We start from the raw sequence: 19,493 nt of genomic DNA on the forward strand, positions 1-19,493 counted from the left end.
AAGGTCCCCCCTGTTTCTCCAATACTGTTCTTAACCATGTTGTAGTTTAAGTTCCCCCTGTTTCTCCAATACTGTTCTTAACCATGTTGTAGTTTAAGGTCCCCCTGTTTCTCCAATACCGTTCTTAACCATGTTGTAGTTTAAGGTCCCCCTGTTTCTCCAATACCGTTCTTAACCATGTTGTAGTTTAAGGTCCCCCTGTTTCTCCAATACCGTTCTTAACCATGTTGTAGTTTACGTTCCTCCTGTTTCTCCAATACACGGGGAAAAGAAAAGTGTCCAATTATGTCTTCAAGTTTGTCCTTCTCTCCTAGTTCCTGGCTACAAGCCAATCAGTGGAGATTATTTTTGCGTTTTTCCCTACAGTTATTTTCTTGAGGCAAAAGTTTGTTTTATGGCTGTACAGTTATGTACGGAGTATCCCCTCATCCGCACCCCTCCCTCCCTCCATCCCTCCCTCCCTCCCTCCATCCCTCCATCCCCAACCCCCTTCGGTTCAGGGTTGACTTTCAGGAGGCAAAGTAAGAGCTCTGCATGGAGTAGAGACGGTCGATGGGGTTCCCCACCCGCACCTGCAGGGAGCCAATGTCGGACGCTGCCATGAAACAGTCGCTGAGGCTGGTGAGGGACGTGTCGCTGTCGATGTCGTGGAAAATGGAGTCATTTCCTGTTAGAGAAGAGAGACAGAAGCAAAGACAAACAGAGCTATGAGTGAGGCTATGTGAACTAGTTGCTCAAATAAATAAACAGGGAGGAGGGAGATGTTTACACAAAAAAACTAAACTGATAAAGAACACCCCTCCCCCCGCCCCCCCAAAAAAACACAGTTAATGTTTGTGGTTTGGCCGTGGCAATAACTTTAAATCAGCTGGGATGAACGTTCACTGTTAATGGGGAGTGTGTGGGCTGCAATATCTCTGATTGTACCTATTGCCACCTGAATCAAAGTGCTTCCAAAGCCTCAATAAAGATGGCACACAACAGAAAATAATGAGTGTTACGGGGACACTGTGGGAACACAACCAGAGACCGTGTGTTCTTTTCTTAGTTCATGGCACCAGTGTTTAATTGCAGCGACGAGGAGTCTTCTCTCCTGGGTGTTGCTGGTGCTTTGGATCTAAATGACACCGTTACATCAGGACAGAGACAGCTTGATGGCCCATACATTTTTAATCAGACACACACATTATTGGTTAGCCTTCGCAGCAATAAAACCAGTACATGTGTGTGTGTGTGTGTGTGTGTGTGTGCGTGTGTGTGTGTGTGTGTGTGTATGGGCGGGTGGGTGGGTCGTAAGGACCAAGGGTTTGGTGAAGGATGACATCATTTGGGTGAGTGTTAGGAGATGAGACAGTGGTGATGGTTTGGACAAAACTGTAGCCTGAAGACCATCTGAAGACCATCTGAAGACCATCGGCTCACAGAATACCAATTCACCAGACAGACAGGAATCTTAAGGCCAATTGTACAATATGCTACACACATATGCAACTACCTGATATCAGGGTTGGGGGGGGGGGGGGGGTTATCTCCCAGGGCAACAGGGTATTCAGCCATGCCATGTTATACTTATGAGGTGAGCCTACATGATTCATAATGTGACCAAGCTAATTAGACCACTGTGTGTGTGTGCGGGGGGGGGGGGGGGTACACTGTCTGTGTGACTTGACTCTATGCTGCTGTCCTCACCGTATGGGTTCATGTGGTCTCCGGGCATCTGTGGCGGGGTGAGACCATGCTGGAAGGGGTCGGTGCCGTAGCCGTTCTGCTCCATAGCCACTAGCTGCTGCTGCTGAGGGGGGCCCAGGGGGGTGTAGGAGCTCAGCAGGCCCTCCATCCGACCCGACATCACTTCTGGAGGGGACAGAGACATACATGTGAATATCTCTTCTGGAGCGAGGACAGAGACATACAGGTGAATATCTCTTCTGGAGGGGACAGAGACATACAGGTGAATATCTCTTCTGGAGGGGACAGAGACACACAGGTGAATATCTCTTCTGGAGGGGACAGAGACATACAGGTGAATATCTCTTCTGGAGGGAGGACAGAGACACACAGGTGAATATCTCTTCTGGGGGGGAGAGAGACACACAGGTGAATATCTCTTCTGGAGGGGACAGAGACATACAGGTGAATATCTCTTCTGGAGGGGACAGAGACATACAGGTGAATATCTCTTCTGGAGGGGACAGAGACATACAGGTGAATATCTCTTCTGGAGGGGACAGAGACATACAGGTGAATATATATTCTGGAGGGGACAGAGACACACAGGTGAATATCTCTTCTGGAGGGGACAGAGACATACAGGTGAATATCTCTTCTGGAGGGGACAGAGACATACAGGTGAATATCTCTTCTGGAGGGGACAGAGACATACAGGTGAATATATATTCTGGAGGGGACAGAGACATACATGTGAATATCTCTTCTGGAGGGAGGACAGAGACATACAGGTGAATATCTCTTCTGGAGGGAGGACAGAGACATACAGGTGAATATCTCTTCTGGAGGGGACAGAGACATACAGGTGAATATCTCTTCTGGAGGGGACAGAGACATACAGGTGAATATCTCTTCTGGAGGGGACAGAGACACACAGGTGAATATCTCTTCTGTCCTTGACCTATTCAGCTATTCTTACAACATGTTCTCCACTGATTTGATTTATTAGGATCCCAATGTAGACAGCTAGTCTTACCGGGGTCCGAAATATAACGAAAAATACATGACATGAAAAAATATTTTAAGATTGATATACTTTCAAAAACACTAACATGTAGTGTGTGTGTGTGTGTGTGTGTGTGTGTGTGTGTGTGTGTGTGTGTGTGTGTGTGTGTGTGTGTGTGTGTGTGTGTGTGTGTGTGTGTGTGTGTGAGGGTGTGTGTGTGTGTACGCAGTTTTCAAAGTTTTCCGTTTGGATTGTTAGGTCCTCAGTTCTCACTAAATGCTCTTAGTCACAACTTCAGCACGTATCTAAGTCCCAGAGCTCATTTAGTTAACTACAGGGCTCATTTAGTTAACTACAGGGCTCATTTAGTTAACTACAGGGCTCATTTAGTTAACTACAGGGCTCATTTAGTTAACTACAGGGCTCATTTAGTTAACTACAGGGCTCATTTAGTTAACTACACTGGGTGACTGAGGTAGTTATAAACCCTGGTTATTAGATCACATTATTGACATGGCAGCCCATTCGCAGACGCCGCTACTTGTACTTTCGGAGGTGCTGGGCACATATTACTCCGTCTCTCATATCCTGTCCTCAACAAAGCACCACAGCGATGGGGAGCCGAGCTGATCACACTTGATAACCCCTGGCTTTGATATGATTCTAATCAACACTGCCACCCCCAAATGACGTCAGTTTTGCAGCAATCTTTAAACATGCAGTCTCAACAATGCAGTATTCAATATCAAAGGTGAAGGAATAGAAAGTCCAGAAATCCAGAATAGAAACAAAAAATGACCACCGACTCAATATTAGGTCAAATATGGACTCAAAACACCTGGATGCTTCTGAACACTTAAGCATCTACATTACTTAGCTTGTATTTGGGTGTTCGATACAATTTTTATCCTAAAGCATTCACCACTGGAATGACCCCTGTCCTGTCCCACCCTGGTCAGGACCATTCACCACTGGAATGACCCCTGTCCTGTCCCACCCTGGTCAGGACCATTCACCACTGGAATGACCCCTGTCCTGTCCCACCCTGGTCAGGACCATTCACCACTGGAATGACCCCTGTCCTGTCCCACCCTGGTCAGGACCATTCACCACTGGCACTGGAATGACCCCTGTCCTGTCTCACCCTGGTCAGGACCATTCACCACTGGAATGACCCCTGTCCTGTCCCACCCTGGCCAGGACCATTCACCACTGTCAAGCGTCTCAGAGTAGGAGTGCTGATCTAGGATGATCCGTTTTAAGACCATATTATATGGACAAGGGGGACCTGATCCTAGATCAGCACTCCAACTGAGACGCTTGAAACGGTCTTGATAAGGAATCTCTCTGGCCTTGACTTGTGTGAGAGTTCTACTACAATGTGGATATTCTAGGAGTATTCTAGAACCAGTGAAGTCTCATCATAAGGTATTCTAGGAGTATTCTAGAACCAGTGAAGCCTCATCATAAGGTATTCAAGGAGTATTCAAGAACCAGTGAAGTCTCATCATAAGGTATTCTAGGAGTATTCTAGAACCAGTGAAGTCTCATCATAAGGTATTCTAGGAGTATTCTAGAACCAGTGAAGCCTCATCATAAGGTATTCTAGGAGTATTCTAGAACCAGTGAAGTCTCATCATAAGGTATTCTAGGAGTATTCTAGAACCAGTGAAGTCTCATAAGGAATTCTAGGAGTATTCTAGAACCAGTGAAGTCTCATCATAAGGTATTCTAGGAGTATTCTAGAACCAGTGAAGCCTCATCATAAGGTATTCTAGGAGTATTCTAGAACCAGTGACGTCTCATCATAAGGTATTCTAGGAGTATTCTAGAACCAGTGAAGCCTCATCATAAGGTATTCTAGGAGTATTCTAGAACCAGTGAAGTCTCATCATAAGGTATTCTAGGAGTATTCTAGAACCAGTGAAGTCTCATCATAAGGTATTCTAGGTGTATTCTAAAACCAGTGAAGCCTCATCATAAGGTATTCTAGGAGTATTCTAGAACCAGTGAAGTCTCATCATAAGGTATTCTAGGAGTATTCTAGAACCAGTGAAGTCTCATCATAAGGTATTCTAGGTGTATTCTAGAACCAGTGAAGCCTCATCATAAGGTATTCTATGAGTATTCTAGAACCAGTGAAGCCTCATCATAAGGTATTCTATGAGTATTCTAGAACCAGTGAAGTCTCATAATAAGGTATTCTAGGAGTATTCTAGAACCAGTGAAGCCTCATCATAAGGTATTCTAGAAGTATTCTAGAACCAGTGACGTCTCATCATAAGGTATTCTAGGAGTATTCTAGAACCAGTGAAGCCTCATCATAATGCAGAAGACCTGCCCAGTTATTCCATCTCCTGTCCAAACCACACTCTCAGCCAGTTCACCTCTTGAGCACACACACATATGCAACCACACGTTCACGTGCACACACACTAAACACACAGACATACAGACACACAACTAGAGAAACCTACCTTGGCCTAGCCTTTGGGAGTTCTGCTGCTCGTGCTGTTGTTGCTGTCTCCGGGCTAGCTTCTTCATCTACAAATAAAACACAATGCTGGTTAATAGCAGATGCAAAAGCTTGACCAACATGTATAGACAATATGGTTCATACTTCAGTGAATCTTAGGCTACATCCCAAATAGCATCCTTATTCCCTATATAGAGCACTACTTTTTACCAAAGCCCTTTGGGCCATATAGTGCAACGTATAGAGAATAGCTAATGCCACATGGGACTGTGAATAGAGTAGCATTAAGGTGTCCTAAAACCCTGATCATTGCAAGTTGACTGTTGAAATGTTTATTAAAAGTGATTGTATTTTCCATCCCGTTTCATTTGGGGAGCAGCTTTTTAGACATCGTTCAGGTAGATCTCACCTTGGCTCTTTGGTTCTGGAACCACACTTGGACGACACGGACACTAAGGCCTGTCTCTGCCGCCAGCGTCTCTCTAACCTGGGGGGAGAAGTCAAAATGGACACGTTTAATCAGCTGCTAGGCGCCGGCCGAGCAGCTGAGGGAGTAAGAGGTGGTCGAAAGTATTTAAAATACATTATACTTTTGATAAAGTCGATGATAAGTGTCTGAATATAGTTGTTTAAATTCTTAATGACATTTTATTGAATATTTAATACACGAGTAGTAATATCTTAGTAGAATCTTCTAGAAGTGGTAGACACACTGTTATTTGGTAAGACACAACAATAGTAGTAGGAACGGCCTAAATTCGGATGGGCTCTAAAGTTCATGGCTGTTTAAGACACAGTATTAAATTCAGTCCAATTTAATCTATTCCTGACCAAGATGGTTGCCATTATTGGAACATACTAGAGCTACGCAGGTCTATGACATCATCTCCTCTTGTGAGTGATAGGATCTGTATCTGTTTCGTCAGACTGTAAGGTGGTTACCTTCCGGCAGGGTTTGGAGGACACCTCGAAGGACGCCTTGAAGGCTCTCCTCTGCTGTGTGGTCAGGATGGTGCGTGGCCGTTTGGGACGGCGAGGGTCTTTCCCGTCGTCACTGCCCTTCCCCTGGCCCCCAGAGCCCTTCTCAGGCTTCCCGTCCAGCTCCTCAGCTTCACTCTTTTCTGCAAGAGGAAATTACAACCCAAAAAGCATTGTCATTGAAACATTGTTGAACAGGTTTTCTAAACGCAACATGACGACTAACCCTTGACGACTACATCCAGCAGCAGGATTTTTATTGAAAATAAATGTGCAGAGGATACTGTTATATAACCATAAAGGGAAATAATCAATATCGATACATACACTGCATTGATAGGCATGGGAGAGCTTGTCTGCAGTTCTTTGGTGAGTTTTAACAGCATCGGTGGGTCCCGGTGGGACGGTTGAGCTAACGTAGGCTAATGCGATTAGCAAGAGGTTGTAAGTAACTAGAACATTTCCCAGTACATAGACATATCTGATATTGGCCGAAAGCTTAAATTCTTGTTAATCTAACTGCACTGTCCAATTTACAGTAGCTATTGCAGTGAAGTAATACCATGCTATTGGTTGAGGAGGGTGCACAGTTATGAACTTGAAAAGTTATTAATAAACCAATTAGGCACCTTTGGGCAGTCTTGATACAACATTTTGAACAGAAATGCAATGGTTCGTTGGATCAGTCTAACACTTTGCACATACACTGCTGACATCTAGTGGCCAAAATCTAAAATGCGCCTGTGCTGGAATAATACATTATGGCCTTTCTCTTGCATTTCAAAGATGATGGTACAAAAAAACAATGCATGGTTTCTTCTTTGTATTATCTTTTACCAGATCTAATGTGTTAAATTCTCCTACATTAATTCTCTACTACATTAATTTCAAATAGGGGGAAGGGGCGGATCCTTTAAGAGGTTTTAAGTCTGGCCTTCTTTTATTTATTTATTTTTTAATTTTTTATTTTACCCCTTTTTCTCCCCAATTTCGTGGTATCCAATTGCTTTTAGTAGCTACTATCTTGTCTCATCGCTACAACTCCCGTACGGGCTCGGGAGAGACGAAGGTTGAAAGTCATGCGTCCTCCGATACACAACCCGACCAAGCCGCACTGCTTCTTAACACAGCGCGCATCCAACCCGGAAGCCAGCCGCACCAATGTGTCGTCTTTGACCTTTCTCCACTGTTTCAAATGACCTGTATCCACACTAGAGTACACAATGGAAGATCAATGTTACATCTATTCAATGGAACCCACCTTCATTATTTCCAGGACTTTCTTACTGTTATTAGTCATCTTTCAACTTCTTCCATTTAGCCAAATGTTTGACTCGATCATGTATTTAATATCAATGATCTTAAAGAAATGGTTGATTAAACACACATTCATAATATGTTAAATTAAGCTCCCCGGGTTTTAATAACCCCTGTCTGGTTTAATAACCCCTGTCTGGTTTAATGACCTCTGTCTGGTTTAATGACATCTGTCTGGTTTAATGACCCCTGTCTGGTTTGAATGACCCCTGTCTGGTTTGAATGACCCCTGTCTGGTTTAATAACCTCTGTCTGGTTTGAATGACCCCTGTCTGGTTTGAATGACCCCTGTCTGGTTTAATAACCCCTGTCTGGTTTAATGACCACTGTCTGGTTTAATGACCTCTGTCTGGTTTAATAACCCCTGTCTGGTTTAATAACCCCTGTCTGGTTTGAATGACCCCTGTCTGGTTTGAATGACCCCTGTCTGGTTTGAATGACACCAGTCTGGTTTGAATGACCCCTGTCTAGTTTGAATGACCCCTGTCTGGTTTGAATGACCCCTGTCTGGTTTGAATGACCCCAGTCTGGTTTGAATGACCCCTGTCTGGTTTGAATGACCCCTGTCTGGTTTGAATGACCCCTGTCTGGTTTGAATGACCCCTGTCTGGTTTGAATGACCCCTGTCTGGTTTGAATGACCCCTGTCTGGTTTAATAACCCCTGTCTGGTTTAATAACCCCTGTCTGGTTTGAATGACCCCTGTCTGGTTTGAATGACCCCTGTCTGGTTTGAATGACCCCTGTCTGTGTCCCAAAAGGCTCCTGATTTCCTATATAGTGCACTACTATTGGCCTGGTGCCCATCTCTTCAACAGTTCCATACAGTAGTTGAAGTCATGGGATTGATATCATCATCACTGTATTCAAATCAGAAAAGATAGTTTGTAAGGATACTGTGCAGAAAATGTGTGGTGGTATCTAAAGAATATGGTGCTACTAACCATATTGGTTTGGCAAGCTGCATCATTATAAGGAAAAGGAAGAACCAGAGGAACAGATAGGAGAAGCCCGCACATCTGTGGAACAGGGCACAGCGCCACTGAGGAAACTTAAGGAGAGTTGTACACTTTACCTGAATCTGAGGCATCAGGGCTCATGGAGCTGAGCAGTTCCTTCTCCCTCTCGTAGTCGCTCTTGCAGAGCAGCTGGCCCTCCTTGAGGACAAACTCGTCTCCTTTGCACAGCTGCCTGTCGCACACGCAGCAGCAGAAACAGCCCAGGTGGTACACACACTCCAGGGCACGCATCACAAACTCAGTAGGAGCTATATTCTCCAGGCAACCACTGCACTTGGTGGCAAACAGCCTGGGGAGACAAGAGTAGGGGAAAGCATAGGTGATGAGACCGGAGTTGGAACAGATTGTTTGAGTAGTCTTGAATTATTTGTGACGACCAATGGTTGTAACAACTGCAGATATATTGTTCTTAGCAGTGCAGCTATTACTACTATTTACTGCATGTAGTATAATGTCAATCATAAATGTTAGATTTTATACTCCCGTAGGCTCTAAAATAACAATTTAACTGAATTTGAACTAAATCAGCCAAACAAACATTGGACTAGTGCCAAAAAAATAAATGTTTTGTTAATTCCCCGTGTCACACTCTGTTTGCTATATGTGACAGAGTAGGACTGGGCTATGCTTGGCTAGCTGAGCAGGCTACCCACTGTGACCCCTTAGCCTTTTGACACCACCCAGGGCCTTCACGGGAGGGGGGGGGGGGGGGGGGGGGGGGGGGTGTCTAGGAGGAAGCCGTGTTAAATGTTTCGAGATGATACATTTGCATCGCAACAAGGCCTGATGGGTAGGCAGCAGCATGACTTTTCATCCATCCAACAAAAAAAGTTAAACAGGGATAAAATGTTCCCATGTTCAAAACATTTGATCAGACCGTTATAAATATACAGTGCCTTGCGAAAGTATTCGGCCCCCTTGAACTTTGCGACCTTTTGCCACATTTCAGGCTTCAAACATAAAGATATAAAACTGTATTTTTTTTGTGAAGAATCAACAACAAGTGGGACACAATCATGAAGTGGAACGACATTTATTGGATATTTCAAACTTTTTTAACAAATCAAAAACTGAAAAATTGGGCGTGCAAACTTATTCAGCCCCTTTACTTTCAATGCAGCAAACTCTCCAGAAGTTCAGTGAGGATCTCTGAATGATCCAATGTTGACCTAAATGACTAATGATGATAAATACAATCCACCTGTGTGTAATCAAGTCTCCGTATAAATGCACCTGCACTGTGATAGTCTCAGAGGTCCATTAAAAGCGCAGAGAGCATCATGAAGAACAAGGAACACACCAGGCAGGTCCGAGATACTGTTGTGAAGAAGTTTAAAGCCGGATTTGGATACAAAAAGATTTCCCAAGCTTTAAACATCCCAAGGAGCACTGTGCAAGCGATAATATTGAAATGGAAGGAGTATCAGACCACTGCAAATCTACCAATACCTGGCCGTCCCTCTAAACCTTCAGCTCATACAAGGAGAAGACTGATCAGAGATGCAGCCAAGAGGCCCATGATCACTCTGGATGAACTGCAGAGATCTACAGCTGAGGTGGGAGACTCTGTCCATAGGACAACAATCAGTCGTATATTACACAAATCTGGCCTTTATGGAAGAGTGGCAAGAAGAAAGCCATTTCTTAAAGATATCCATAAAAAGTGTTGTTTAAAGTTTGCCACAAGCCACCTGGGAGACACACCAAACATGTGGAAGAAGGTGCTCTGGTCAGATGAAACCAAAATTGAACTTTTTGGCAACAATGCAAAACGTTATGTTTGGCGTAAAAGCAACACAGCTCATCACACTGAACACACCATCCCCACTGTCAAACATGGTGGTGGCAGCATCATGGTTTGGGCCTGCTTTTCTTCAGCAGGGACAGGGAAGATGGTTAAAATTGATGGGAAGATGGATGGAGCCAAATACAGGACCATTCTGGAAGAAAACCTGATGGAGTCTGCAAAAGACCTGAGACTGGGACGGAGATTTGTCTTCCAACAAGACAATGATCCAAAACATAAAGCAAAATCTACAATGGAATGGTTCAAAAATAAACATATCCAGGTGTTAGAATGGCAAAGTCAAAGTCCAGACCTGAATCCAATCGAGAATCTGTGGAAAGAACTGAAAACTGCTGTTCACACATGCTCTCCATCCAACCTCACTGAGCTCGAGCTGTTTTGCAAGGAGGAATGGGAAAAAATTTCAGTCTCTCGATGTGCAAAACTGATAGAGACATACCCCAAGCGACTTACAGATGTAATCGCAGCAAAAGGTGGCGCTACAAAGTATTAACTTAAGAGGGCTGAATAATTATGCACGCCCAATTTTTCAGTTTTTGATTTGTTAAAAAAGTTTGAAATATCCAATAAATGTCGTTCCACTTCATGATTGTGTCCCACTTGTTGTTGATTCTTCACAAAAAAATACAGTTTTATATCTTTATGTTTGAAGCCTGAAATGTGGCAAAAGGTCGCAAAGTTCAAGGGGGCCTAATACTTTCGCAAGGCACTGTAGCCTGAACTGTGGCACATTGGATCCCACTTCTGACACCAATTTGACAAATACAATATAAGGGTAAATGGTCCTCCTGTTTCCCATAGTCAATCCGATAGCACCACCCGATAGCATGTCTGATACTACTAAATCTACATTTAATGTAATTACATTTTATTAATTTAGCTAGGATAGTCCACTCAGTAACAATTGCCAGAGTCCATACATCTACAGAACATTCTGTTACCAGCCACCTCTCCCACAGGCAGCTGCTGATACCAGCTACCTCTCCCACAGGCAGCTGCTGTTCCATGCTGTCCCGAGTCCCAAACCAATTATCCTGCTTCATGAATATTACAGGCAGGTGCCCCAGCGAGGCCGGGGTGGGACAGAGCTGAGGGTGGATGCCCCATGGTGTGTGTGTGGATTACAACAGGCTCTGACGTCTGCCTCATGGCGACTCCTTCGTATGATAATGACCCGCAGAGACTTTGTTTAATAACGTGATCAGCATCTGTAATATCACAGCACCTCAGGGCTGATGAGTACACTAAGGGTTTGAGAGAGAGAGAGGGCGGGCGGGGAGGTTGGAAAGAAGGGCTGTGAGAGAGAAATAAAATAGAGTGTAATAAAGAGGGCTAGAGAACATTATTAAAATGCTTTCTTCCACAGTTCATACTAGGGCTTGGCGATACGGCCAAAAATATCACGCTATTTAAAACAAATTGGACGGTTTTTGATGTTTTTAAAAGTTATACATTTGCTTTATGAGTTATGCGTGACCCCTAAGGTTGGCAACACATACATTATAAGTGATGTCAAATGGGTCTTTCTCCATTCTGATTGGTTTATACCATTCAATTCAATATTTCTGCATTTCTTTCACTCAATGGAGAGAATTTCCACACTGCCATGTAGGGCTGCACAATATGGGCAAACAATCCAGGCCTTATTTTTTTTTATTTTTAACCAAATGTTGCAATTGTGTTTTAGAGCAAAAACTTGAGTGAACTGTTGGAATCATGGAAATAAAATAATTATTCTAATTCAAAAGTTAGAATATATTAGTGGGCACTTTGAATACAGTGTTGTTTGACATGACAACGAATGAAAATGCCAGGGGGGAGTTATTGTGACAGGGTAGGAACCAAAGTGTTGACAAGTGTTTCCTAGGGGACACTATATTTTTTGGCTACATTTGAATGTTTTCCGTTAGTTACTTCATAGCTAACATATTATTGCTTTATGTCTTCCTCTTTGATTTAGAAGATACGGTTGCACAAACAAAATGCTGATTAAGGTCTACACCGGTATTATCAGGCTGTATAGTTAATTACGTTTGTTCTGACTCAGTACATTTATTAGCTAGCTAGCGATTAGCATTAGTTGCTAACAATTAGCAGCTAACAAGATTTAGACCCAACTTGCTAAGAAAAGACAAGCTAGCTGTTTGCTGATGTAAGAAACACAAACGAATAGTGTAATTATAGAACGCCAGTTGATTTATATTAAGAAGAAAAGTGAAAACTGCGTCGTTATCAACATTGTTCCATGTCCTGCATTGACCATGCAGACTGAACGCAAGTGTCTCGTAGTCGAGGAACAACAAATGCGCTCCTTGAGTGTCAGGGGGCGTGGCTAGTTCTGTGTTGAAAGCAGCATGGAGAGAGAGCTGATAGAGATGACTCAAGTAGGGAAGTAAACTATAAAAATGGTTGTTACACACGGCGTATCACATTTAATCAACCAAAACATTCAAATAGCATTAAAGGGTGAAGTAAAAGCCCAAACCAGTCTGTGCATCTATACTGGTATAGTGTTAAATACAGTACACCGCCAAGCCCTAGTTCATTCTCATAGTTTACAAACTTTCCCATGACAAAGGATTTAGGACGGGGCTATGCATGCTGTCACAATCAGGCCAAAGACATATCAGAATCCCAGCCAGCCAAATCAAATGGAATTAAAAGGTGAAAGGTTAAAACGGAGACTTCCATACAACTTAGGGAAGTGCTACAACTCCCCATCCGGATGGAATCAGTCTGCTTCCTATTCTCTCCCTTCTTCTCTTGCCCTTTTACCAAACTGGCTAATCTTGTAGGACATTATTTTCCCACTTCCTCTCTCTGTCACCTTGCATTATTACGGGGCCTGTAATTCCTATTTTGCCCCTTGAGGAATCTTTCTGTCTGGCATTGTCCTGGAGTTTAATCCAGACTTTTCCCCCAGCGTTGGGGCCTCCTGAGCTCCATTCTCAACGAGGTCGGTTCAGAATATCCAATGCGTGACGCTCCCACTATGGCAACCGACCCACCCCACCCTCTCCAGGAGGGGAGCGAGCGAGGGGGCCGAGAGGAGAAAGAGGTTCTCTGAAGCTGGTAGGAGAAGTAAAGCCTTCTCTGAAGAACTGAAGAAGGGGGAATTAACAGTGAACGCTGGACTGGGGTAAAGGGATGTGTGTGTGTGTGTGTGTACAGATTGGGGGTTAAATCCACCTCTTCTCTGTGCATGGCCCCCTCACTCAGACTCCGGCTGCTAGTCACAATCAAACAGGGTCGGCTCTCCAAAACAGAGCCCTTTGAATGACACAAGCACTGCACTGTGGGGGAAGCTAATCCTACTTTAATACCTTTCCAAGTTTGGCCTCTGAAGGAATCGCGTCTTTGAGGGGGAGGGTGAGCCTGCCTGGTCTGTATGAGCGAGGAGGGGGCTTGGGCTTGACGTAAAAGGGAAGTTGGTTGCATCTCCCTCACACAGAGCTGGTCTAATGACTCTGCAGAGGTTCCTACATTAACCCAGAGCTGGTCTAATGACTCTGCAGAGGTTCCTACATTAACCCAGAGCTGGTCTAATGACTCTGCAGAAGTTATTTCAGAATATTGGGGACAGTTAGCTTGCTAAACTCACTGAGCCTGCTTTCTGGAACAGCCTCCTGTATCGATTAACAAAATGTAGTAAAAAGGGACACAATCAACCTTCTGAATCCCTGGAACTGGCTCACAATATGACAAAAGATCTTCCTCATCTTTCAAATGAACAGAAACTGACCAGAAACTTAAATTAAATGAACAGAAACTTCATCACACCGTCATGAAGGTGACTAAAGTACTGAGCAGGACACACCGTGATGAAGGTCACTAAAGTACTGACCAGGACACACAGTGATGAAGGTGACTAAAGTACTGAGCAGGACACACTGTGATGAAGGTCACTAAAGTACTGACCAGGACACACCGTGATGAAGGTGACTAAAGTACTGAGCAGGACACACTGTGATGAAGGTCACTAAAGTACTGACCAGGACACACCGTGATGAAGGTGACTAAAGTACTGAGCAGGACACACAAGTCAACATAGGTCTTGTTTGTTGTCCATCTGATGTCTGTGTGTTTGTTTGTGTCCAGGATTGATATAGATCCTTATCCATCCCCCAACCCACACACCAGCCCACACGATTTCACTGATATTAAATCCCAATCGCTTATTTCTGAAGCAAGTTGAGTGCCATAACTATGCTTCATTTTGATGAAGTTAGAGGCATAACGTTGTTGTGTTTGCTCGGGTAACACACCCACCCACTAGATATTTGGCTTGAGAATTCGTCTCTGTGGCCTCCCACCACCAGGGTTGCCCCAACGTCCCAGCAGCATCAATATTGACACAGGACGCTACCCAGCTCTTTCTCTCTCTGCACGAGGAGTCTGGCTGTCTCTAGTCAGTCTCTGTTTGGGAATGGAGAGTTAATCCCCAAGGATGGTTGACAACAGACTCCCCACTGAGATCATTGCTTTCTCTCTGGCTTTTCATCTCAACGTTTAATCTCTCTCTCTCTCTCTCTCTCTCTCTCTCTCTCTCTCTCTCTCTCTCTCTCTCTCTCTCTCTCTCTCTCTCTCTCTCTCTCTCTCTCTCTCTCTCTCTCTCTCTCTCTCTCTCTCTCTCTCTCTCTCTCTCTCTCTCTCTCTCTCTCTCTCTCTCTCTCTCTCTCTCTCTCTCTCTCTCTCTCTCTCTCTGTCATGATGTGTACATACTGTATAACATGGGTCAAACATTCTCATCAAGTAAAGATATAAAGATGTAACGTAATGCATAACCAATATATTATATATTATTATTATATGTATATATTATTATTATATATTATTATTATATATTATTATTATATATGATTATTATATATTATTATTATATATTATTATTATTATATATTATTATTATTATATATTATTATTATATATTATTATTATATATTATTATTATATATTATTATTATTATATATTATTATTATATATTATTATTATATATTATTATTATATATTATTATTATATATTATTATTATATGTATATATTATTATTATATATTATTATTATATATTATTATTATATATTATTATTATATATTATTATTATATATTATTATTATATATTATTATTATATATTATTATTATTATATATTATTATTATATATATATTATTATTATATATTATTATTATATATTATTATTATATATTATTATTATATACGATTATTATATATGATTATTATATATTATTATTATATATTATTATTATTATATATTATTATTATATATTATTATTCTATATATATTATTATTATATTATTATTATTATATATTATTATTATATATTATTATTATATATGATTATTATATATTATTATTATATATTATTATTATATATTATTATTATATATGATTATTATATATGATTATTATATGTATATATTATTATTATATATTATTATTATATATATATTATTATTATATATGATTATTATATATTATTATTATATATTATTATTATATATTATTATTATATATGATTATTATATATGATTATTATATATTATTATTCTATATATATTATTATTATATATTATTATTATATATTATTATTATATATATATTATTATTATATATTATTATTATATATTATTATTATATATTATTATTATATATTATTATTATATATTATTATTATATATTATTATTATATATATATTATTATTATATATTATTATTATATATTATTATTATATATTATTATTATATATTATTATTCTATATATATTATTATTATATATTAAATATATATTATTATTATATATTATACAGTGGGGCAAAAAAGTATCTAGTCAGCCACCAATTGTGCAAGTTCTCCCACTTAAAAAGATGAGAGAGGCCTGTAATTTTCATCATAGGTACACTTCAACTATGACAGACAAAATGAGAAAAAAAATCCAGAAAATCACATTGTTTTTTGTCAATAACAAAAGTTTATCTCAATACTTTGTTATATACCCTTTGTTGGCAATGACAGAGGTCAAACGTTTTCTGTAAGTCTTCACACACTGTTGCTGGTATTTTGGCCCATTCCTCCATGCAGATCTCCTCTAGAGCAGTGATGTTTTGGGGCTGTTGCTGGGCAACACGGACTTTCAACTCCCTTGAAAGATTTTCTATGGGGTTGAGATCTGGAGACTAGCTAGGCCACTCCAGGACCTTGAAATGCTTCTTACGAAGCTCTCCTTCGTTGCCCGGGCGGTGTGTTTGGGGTCATTGTCATGCTGAAAGACCCAGCCACATTTCATCTTCAATGCCCTTGCTGATGGAAGGAGGTTTTCACTCAAAATCTCACGATACATGGCCCCATTCATTTTTTCCTTTACACGGATCAGTCAAAAACAGCCCCAAAGCATGATGTTTCCACCCACATGCTTCACAGTAGGTATGACGTTCTTTGGATGCAACTCAGCATTCTTTGTCCTCCAAACACGACAAGTTGAGTTTTTACCAAAAAGTTATATTTTGGTTTCATCTGACCATATGACATTCTCCCAATCTTCTTCTGGATCATCCAAATGCTCTCTAGCAAACTTCAGACGGTCCTAGACATGTACTGGCTTAAGCAGGGGGACACGTCTGGCACTGCAGGATTTGAGTCCCTGGCGGCGTAGTGTGTTACTGATGGTAGGCTTTGTTACTTTGGTCCCAGCTCTATTCAGGTCATTCACTAGGTCCCCCCGTGTGGTTCTGGGATTTTTGCTGACCGTTCTTGTGATCATTTTGACCCCACGGGGTGTGATCTTGCGTGGAGTCCCAGATCGAGGGAGATTATCAGTGGTCTTGTATGTCATCCATTTCCTAATAATTGCTCCCACAGTTGATTTCTTCAAACCAAGCTGCTTACCTATTGCAGATTCAGTCTTCCCAGCCTGGTGCAGGTCTACAATTTTCTTTCTGGTGTCCTTTGACAGCTCTTTGGTCTTGGCCATAGTGGAGTTTGGAGTGTGACTGTTTGAGGTTGTGGACAGGTGTCTTTTATACTGATAACAAGTTCAAACAGGTGCCATTAATACAGGTAACGAGTGGAGGACAGAGGAGCCTCTTAAAGAAGAAGTTACAGGTCTGTGAATACTTATTTTCCACCATAATTTGCAAATAAATTCATAAAAAATCCTACAATGTGATTTTCTGGATTTTTTTCCTCATTTTGTCTGTCATAGTTGAAGTATACCTATGATGAAAATTACAGGCCTCTCTCATCTTTTTAAGTGGGAGAACTTGCACAATTGGTGGCTGACTAAATACTTCTTTGCCCCACTGTATATATATTTTTGTATATATTATATATTATATATTTGTTTTATAATTATTACTATATATTAAATATATGATTTTATTATTTTAGATATATTTTTATATTTTATTATTATATATTATATATATATATTTGTATTATTATTATTATATATATTATTATTATATATTATATATTTGTTTTATAATTATTACTATATATTAAATATATGATTTTATTTTTTTATATATATTTTTATATTTTATTATTATATATTATATATATATATTTGTATTATTATTATTATATATATTATTATTATATATTATATATTTGTTTTTAATTATTATTATATATATTATTATTATATATTATATATATATTTTTAAATTATTATTATATATTAAATATATATTATTATTATATATTATATAGATATTTTTATTATTATTTGTATATTTGAAATATATATTATTAAGATAGTGTCAGACTAGCTATGATGGGTCCTCATGCAGGTTATGGGTGACTGTACAAGGTCCTAAGGTGACTGTACGGTAGACGGCTATAGAATGTTATCGAGGGTAATACAGTATCTGTGAATGCTCCATATGTGAAGGCATGTCCAGTTGATTACTGACATCTCTCTGATTCTCCCGTAGGTGACACATGAGTCTTACCTCAGAGAAGAGAAAGAGAGAGAGAGAAAACCAAGTCTGCGTCCCAAAATGGCACCCTAGAGCCTCTACTTTCACCCAGGGCCCATGGAGCTCTGGTCCAATAGGATGCCATTTGGGATGCAACCAATGAGAGGTCAGTGAACCATTATGTTGACCAGTCAACATATGAGAGAAAGCCAGCAGACAGTAGCTACACTCTGTTACGGCCGTCCTAGGTTAGAGGGACACCTTTCTAGTGGTCTGGCTGAAGCTAAAACCTATTTGATAAGCTGTCCGTGATGAGTGAGTGATTTTCCGTGCAATTATTATTCTCAAAATTTTTTCCCCTTCCTCCACTCTTTTAAATGTCTCTTTGATGCTATAATGAACTCCGAGGCCTGCTCCCAGGAGGGGGCCAACAGCAGACTCTGAGACTTGCTCCTAGGGTGCAACAGCAGATTTGGGGGGGACCTTTTCCAACCGCTCCCTCCACATCCCCCTAATGAGTGAACATGTGTTCACTACAAAGTGGCCAAGGGTGTTATTAAATGCTGCAGTGAGATTTAAATGGGCTTTTCTTTTAGATCTGAGATCTATTACTGGACCAAGATGTCTCTTTATGGAAAATGCTGCATTGCGGTCGTCCGTATGGACGGCTTTGACAAACACAAGACAGGCAACAGATTTTTCCACTGCTGTCAAACAGCAGAGCCCTTATCAAAGGATCCGTCAGATAAGCCACATCCCAATCCAGTCCTCTCATGTGTGTGTATGAGACAACACAGTCTACTGGAAATGTCCAACCCAGGTTACATAGACTTAACGGTTCTCTTGTAAACTTCTGCAGTTGATAAAGATGAAAAGTTGGAACTCTGTGACCCAAAGAGCATTTGGCCTCTGAATAGAAGGACTGGTTTGATCTTCAAGAACACCTTGAGTGGATCTCAATGCTCCTGTTTAACCGTTTCTCCTGGACGAATCTCAATGCTCCTGTTTTACCGTTTCTCCTGGACGAATCTCAATGCTCCTGTTTAACCGTTTCTCCTGGACGAATCTCAATGCTCCTGTTTGACCGTTCCTCCTGGACGAATCTCAATGCTCCTGTTTGACCGATCCGACATCAACAAAAATAAATGAATATGTTCTCTTTCTCAGTGAGGTTTTCAAACATTTGGCAAAACAGATGAAGAAGAAAGGGTAGTTGGCCCTTGAAGGGCCTTTACAAAAAGCTCACAGTTACAATTCACTCTCAATTTAAATCCACTCTTATTGCA

The 19,493-nt window shown here is 40.8% G+C and overlaps 1 protein-coding gene across 2 annotated transcripts in view; it reads right to left on the reverse strand.

Moving 5' to 3' along the window:
- Positions 1 to 485: 485 nt before the first annotated feature.
- LOC110523135 (LIM/homeobox protein LMX-1.2) overlaps positions 486 to 19,493 on the reverse strand; it is a 95,480-nt gene continuing 76,472 nt past the window's right edge. For both annotated transcript variants that reach the window (XM_036976688.1, XM_036976687.1), the window contains 6 exons: positions 8,519 to 8,751; positions 6,093 to 6,271; positions 5,560 to 5,637; positions 5,152 to 5,218; positions 1,690 to 1,854; positions 486 to 667 (listed from right to left, as the gene is read on the reverse strand). In XM_036976688.1, the coding sequence (XP_036832583.1) occupies positions 510 to 667; positions 1,690 to 1,854; positions 5,152 to 5,218; positions 5,560 to 5,637; positions 6,093 to 6,271; positions 8,519 to 8,751 (880 nt within the window). In that variant the 3' untranslated portion in view covers positions 486 to 509. The remainder of the gene's footprint in view (positions 668 to 1,689; positions 1,855 to 5,151; positions 5,219 to 5,559; positions 5,638 to 6,092; positions 6,272 to 8,518; positions 8,752 to 19,493) is intronic.

Source organism: Oncorhynchus mykiss, chromosome 5 (assembly GCF_013265735.2).
Source record: "Oncorhynchus mykiss isolate Arlee chromosome 5, USDA_OmykA_1.1, whole genome shotgun sequence".
NCBI lineage: Eukaryota > Metazoa > Chordata > Actinopteri > Salmoniformes > Salmonidae > Oncorhynchus > Oncorhynchus mykiss.